The 5,891-nt window shown below is 52.7% G+C and overlaps 1 protein-coding gene across 1 annotated transcript; it reads left to right on the top strand.

Moving 5' to 3' along the window:
* The first annotated feature begins 172 nt into the window (after window positions 1–172).
* BATF (basic leucine zipper ATF-like transcription factor) lies at window positions 173–5,504 on the top strand. The gene is made up of 3 exons (XM_026849789.1): window positions 173–411; window positions 2,152–2,256; window positions 4,975–5,504. The coding sequence occupies exons 1-3, from the start codon at window positions 346–348 to the stop codon at window positions 5,179–5,181; spliced, it is 378 nt and encodes a 125-aa protein (XP_026705590.1). The 5' UTR covers window positions 173–345; the 3' UTR covers window positions 5,182–5,504.
* Window positions 5,505–5,891: the final 387 nt, after the last annotated feature.

The raw sequence follows: 5,891 nt of genomic DNA, 5'->3' as shown, positions 1-5,891 counted from the left end.
TTTTTTTTTTTTTTTCTTCTTCTTTTTTTTTTTTTTCTTCTGTAACTTTTCTTCTTCGCCTTAAAGTTTCCGGCCATGTGACTTTCAGCTTACATCCCCGAGGTTCTGAGAAACCACAGGAGGCTGAGACCTAAAGGAAGGTGCAGAGGCTCCAAGAGGAGAGGCAGAGAAAGTAGCAGAGCACAGGGCAGGACAGCTTGCCTCTGGGTCAGGCGAGAGCCAGGAAGGCAAGGGCCATCTCAGGGGGGACAGAGGAGGGCAGGGGAGAGGGAAGTGACACAGAAGACAGGCACACCAAGAGCACAAAGGAAGCTGAAGAGGCCCTGGGAGCCAGAGACAGGAGCCATGCCCCACAGCTCCGACAGCAGCGACTCCAGCAGCTTCAGCCAGTCACCCCCTCCCAGCAAGCAGGTAAAGTGAGGACCCTTCCCCAGCTCTCCTCATCTGGAGAGTCCTTTGAGGTGGGCCATGAGTGGGCAGGAGGAAGAGTGGCACCGACCGCTGGCATTTTCACAGAGCAGTATGGCAGGGCTTTCTAGGAAAGGCTGTGGGGAGAGGGATGCGGGGCTGAGCCAAGAGCCCGAGCCACTGACCTGGGTATGGGTGGAGAGAGGAGGCCAGGGGCAACTCGGGGGCCAGGACCCCTGCACATGGTGGGCCCTGTGATACATACTGGGCAGGCAGTGGGCAGGAAGCTTCAGCATGAGAGTCGGTGCTCAGGCGAGGAGCCTGAGCATGCACCTCCTCGCCATGGACCAGGATGGCTCAGGGACAGCCTGCCTGCTTCCCACTGCTGCGGACAGCACTTGCAACCCAGAAGAGCCCTGCCGCCTTGGGTCTGCTTTCTTTTCTGTTCAGCCTCAGAGGTTTTTCGTCCCAGTAATGCTTAACAGAGAGCTTTTGTTTTGTTGCATGGACTTAATGGTAGGTCTTTTGCTGGCAGATACTGACACAAGTCTGAGGTATTCCCACTGCCTTTTCTGGCTAAACTTTATTATATCTGTCATTTGACTTTTCTCTAGGGCTGGCAACAATGGCAAGTACCTGAGACTTTGTTCAGAAATCTTGCGGATTTTGGGCTTGCAACCAGGGATGGAGAGGCATCCTGGTAGAGAAGGTGACAAAGGATAGGGACTGGGCTTTGTGCAGGATGTGGGAGCTTCCCTATCTGAGACATTTGTAGGGTATTGAGGCAAGGATAAAATGGTTAAGTTCAAAGAAGAGAAAAGATCTTGGGTGGGGTGGAGCGGGGAGAGGATGTGGACAGACTGATGGGCTGGGAAGATAACTTTTGCGGCTGAGTTTTGTAGTCCTGTGGAGAAGCAGTGGTGTGAATGTCAGAGAGTCCTCAAAAGAGGCAGTTCAATATGAAAATAGAAGATGAAAGAGTCTGTGTGACAGTTTCAACTGTCAGAAGGCAGCAGCAGGACCAGATCTCGGCAGAGAATGGCTGCTGTGTGAAGCTCATGACTTGGAGCCTGGAGACATGTTCTCTCCCCTGCCCAAGTGGCTTGGAAGTGTTGCAGTCAGCATTGCAGGCATTGATACCAAGGGACTCCAGAAAGGAGCAAGTACAGAGATCAGCGAGCTGGAGCAAATGAGATCTGGGGAAAAACAAAAAGCTCTGAGTCTGTCTAGTTAAACAAAGCAGGGCCCCAATGCACTGTAAGGTTCTGCAACAAATAAAGCCTGAGGGAGAAGGGTGATGGAAAGGGTGTGGGACCTACGGGGATGAGAGGAGGAAGACACAGGCTGAATCTCTGGACAGATATTTCAGCCAAGGCTCTGGAATATCTGCTGTGCTGCATCCCCACAGAGAGACGAGGAAGGGGAAGGTTGTCTGTTACAGAGAGAGCTCCTTACTCTGGTCCCTCAAGCCATATCCTAGGCTTGTGTTTTGGTGAAGGGAGAGTGGTCATTTCTCAGCTGTATTGGGATGCCCAAAGGTATCAGACTTGCCCCTCCTGGCAACAGGGATGCCAAAAGCATCACACATCCCTGGGGTATGGCTTTATTCTGATGCTGAGGGTGTGTATCCTATGTCTTGTGCTTCAATGATGTTACTTGCTGTGTCCCCTTCTCACCTACAGCCCTGCAGGTGCAGGGTGAAAGAGGGGATGCTCTAGTCATTTCCATGCCTTGTTTCCCCAGGACTCTTCTGATGACATGAGGAAAGTCCAAAGGAGGGAGAAGAATCGCATCGCTGCGCAGAAGAGCCGCCTGAGGCAGACCCAGAAAGCAGACACACTGCACTTGGTGAGCGCTCCCACCCTTCCCCATTCCTGGTGCTGAGGGCTCACGTAGGAGACAGTGTGCTTTTCCTGTGGGGACCTGGAGTGGAGATGCTCAGCTGTGTCAGGACAGGAAAAGTAAGGCTGGGGCAGGATGTAGGAGTCAGCACTCACAGCGAGAGTACACTGCCCATGATGACTGCCACTGAAGCATTTAGTTTTGTAGCTAGTCTCGAATCCGTCTTTATCTCTCGGTCTGACATTACTGATTTCCTTTCCTAACATCTTCTGACCAGCTCATTCAGAACCTATTCAAAAGCACAGGCTCACCCGCACTGACCCTCCCTGGGTTTGTGCTTCCTGCCACCACCTACCCAGTGGTGCAACAGCACACAAGGATGTTTTTCTGAGATGGTAGTGCTTTGTATTCATTAGTGTGGAAGGTGGTGGAATGTGAGGCCAAATGGGCCATCTCCTCTGGTCTGTTCCCTGAGACACTACACAGTGTAGATAAATAAATATTCATTTTCTAGTATTTTAAAATGTCTCCATGGTAGCACTTGTATCCCTGTCTACATCTGAACACTGTACAGTACCTGGAGGCTTTTCCTGTTGTTTAGCATGGATTTTCCCTCTTTTGGTTTCACCCTGCTGTCCCACTATCCTCCTGTGGCACCGTGGGCACCCCTGAGGCTCTTCCTAGTGTGAAGAATTAGGCATTTGCTTTTCAGGATGGATGGTCACTTCTGGCTGTGTATGTTTGGGCAGGAGTGTGTGGTCAATGTTGGAGCACAGGGGCTGGGCTGCTTTGCATTTTGCACATTGGTAAGTGTAGCTCCATGTGCTTTGGGCCACTGGGTGCAGGATGCAGGACACAGCCTGCAGTGGGCAGAGACCATCTTTATCCCTACACTGGGTTTGGCTGCCCTTTGAAAAGTGATTGGCCCATTGTTCAAAAAAACATCCTTTGACTAAGTGGTCTTCATAATTCCCCAGATCCCTGTTTTGGGGAAGAATTCTTGAAACGTTGGTCTTGAACCTTCCTCCTTACATAGTGCCCTCAGTTCATGGTTGGAGCTGAGTTTAAGACAGAGGTTTCACTCTTTTCTCAGTAGCTGATGATCCTTCTAGAACTGACATGGCTCTAGGCCAATTGAATTACATCTGTCAGCAGTGATGGCTCTGGGTGACTGTGCCTGACAGGGCTGAAAAGACACTCTTTTCTTGGGGTTGGTGCTCTCTCCAAGGTAGACGTAGGCTCTGATCTTCCCTGAGGAAAATCCTGCCTAGATGTGCACCAAGAAGAACTGGATCACTCTTCTTGAAGCAGATGACAAACCACTTGCTTATGAGATTACTACTTCTCAGCTAGCATTGATAGCACACACTCCTTGCCTTCCCAAAGGAACAGAAGGGCTAAACCCAGTTTGGTTCAGATAGAGAGGATCCCTGCAGGCAGCTGGAGAAATGCAGGGAGGCAAGTAGAGGATGGATGGTGAATTTTTGCTAATGTTTTTCCAGTTCCTGGTGTACAGTGACCCCCTGCTGCTCCTGGGTTCATTCCCTGAGTGCTCTTTGCCTTTGGTTGGCTCTGCATCAGGGACTTGGCTTCTCTGATGTGGTTCTGCCCAGAAGAGCATGGCTCAGCTTGAGCTGTGGTAGTATAAAAGAAGCCAGCATCTCCATCTGCCCCAGGGCTTTGCAGCTTGTGTTTTGAGGGGAATGATTCACAGGGAGGCTGGAGCTCCCAGCCCCTGGATGATTCCCATCAGCTCCCCAGTTTGTCAGTCATGATTTCCAAAGCATTTAGTCACATCTGAGAGATGCTTGCTTGCTGTGCAGGCTCCTCCTGTGACAGCCACTGTAACTGCTGGGGGGTGTGTTTCAACCTGTGCACAGAGAGTGGGCAGTGTCAGAAGTCAGTGTGACAGCGGAGGGATGAGAGGGGGCGTGATGGGTTTGCTTTGCCAAGGAGGTGGTGCAGCCTTACAGGGCCTCAGAACACTGGGTCCCACTTTAGCTGTCTTAGCTGAGTTTGAAGATCCTTCTGCTGCATCCTCCCTGCCTCCTCTGGTCCTGCCCAGGCTGCTGGCTTCATGGTCAGTTGGTACCTGGGGTGCTCCAGCCTGGAGCTGGCTCCACTTCAGCAGCAGTAAAAGTAGCATAGACTTCAGTGCTCTCAGGATTATTGAGACAAGGCTGAAAATCATTATTAACTCCTTTGTTGTTATTCTCATTAATAACAGTATTAATTCAGTTCTTCTGAGGCCTCGGTTTCTCTTTTCTTCTGACTCAAGTGTCTCCCCCTCCTCCCCACCGAGCCGCTGGTTTCCCCGGCTGCTAGCAGGAAGCAGTGAGTCTTTTCTTTCCAGGGCAATGACAGGTTTCCTGTGGCAGGTGGTTTTCTGGTTAAAGACGGCGGTTATTCAGTGCACCCTCCCCCCGGCCGGGAGGCCCGGGAAGTGGCCGGGCGTCGTGCGTGTGCGTGAGAGGGAGTGAGAAAGCCTGGGCGGGAGCATGCCACAGTCACTTCTCGTAAGCCGGGGCTGGGGAGCATCGCACCCGCACTCGGCCTGGCCAGCTGGGGGAGGGGGGTTTGCCCAGGCGCGGCTCTGTGCCAAATTTACCGGAAACGTCATTCTGGAAACTCTACGGGGCAGAGGCGCAGCACCGTGACCCTCGTGTCCCCAGCTCATCCCAGTGGCTCCCAACTGAGGAAGCCCCTGTGGTTTTGTCTCCTCAGGAGAGTGAAGACTTGGAGAGGCAGAATGCTGCCCTGCGCCGGGAGATCAAGCAGCTGACAGAGGAAATGAAGCACTTTGCCTCGATGCTGAGCTCCCACGAACCACTCTGCTCCATCCTGACATCCCCTCCGCCACCTCCAGAAGTGCTTTACGCCACACACTCCTTCCACCAGCCCCACATCAGCTCCCCACGCTTCCAGCACTGAGCCAGCCTGCAGGACGGCAGCCTGCCGGCTCCACTAGTAGCAAGAAGCAACTTCGTGGGGCTCGATTTTCCATCCAAGGGAAGAGGGACAGACGGACGGACACCCTTTCTTCTAGTGACTTGCCTAAGACTTGCTCCCTGTGCAGAAATAGCAGAGCCACCAGGAGGCACCGTTGGGCAGTTTCCAGCTTGGATCCTGGGAAGAGGATGCATTCACAAAAAGGCACCATCCCCTTCCCCAGTGCTTGCTTGGGGACACTTGCAGGAGCTTGTGGCACCCGCAGCCTCTGTGCGAGCGGCTGCCTGCGGAGTGCAACGGCTGGAGATGCAGGGAGAGGAACGGGAGCAGAGGCGGAAGGGAAGGTTGGGGGCCACAGATTACCAGGGTAAAACTGGTTTATTTTTGTAAAATAAAGGTTGAAAATGCTTAACTCTTTGTTTCCAAAATAGGACCTGAGCCACTCCTAAGGCCCAACATGACACAGTGAGGATACAGGCAGAAGGAGGGGAGAGTTTGGACTCCAGGAAACAGCCCTGTGTGTGCTCATGTCAAATCCAGGGCCAGCATCTGGAGCCCCACATTTAGAAGGGGGGACTGATACAGAGAAAAATCAGGACCCATGTGTGTGGGCTGGACAGGCTGAGGAGCCATGGTTTGTGGGGTGATGGAGTCCCTGGGGGAGATGCGTCCCTCCTTGCTGGACCCAGCTA

Source organism: Athene cunicularia, assembly GCF_003259725.1.
Source record: "Athene cunicularia isolate RWA chromosome 5 unlocalized genomic scaffold, athCun1 chr5_part1, whole genome shotgun sequence".
Lineage (NCBI taxonomy): Eukaryota > Metazoa > Chordata > Aves > Strigiformes > Strigidae > Athene > Athene cunicularia.
The sequence above is the reverse complement of the archived record's forward strand: the minus strand, read 5'-3'. Positions and strand labels throughout refer to the sequence as shown.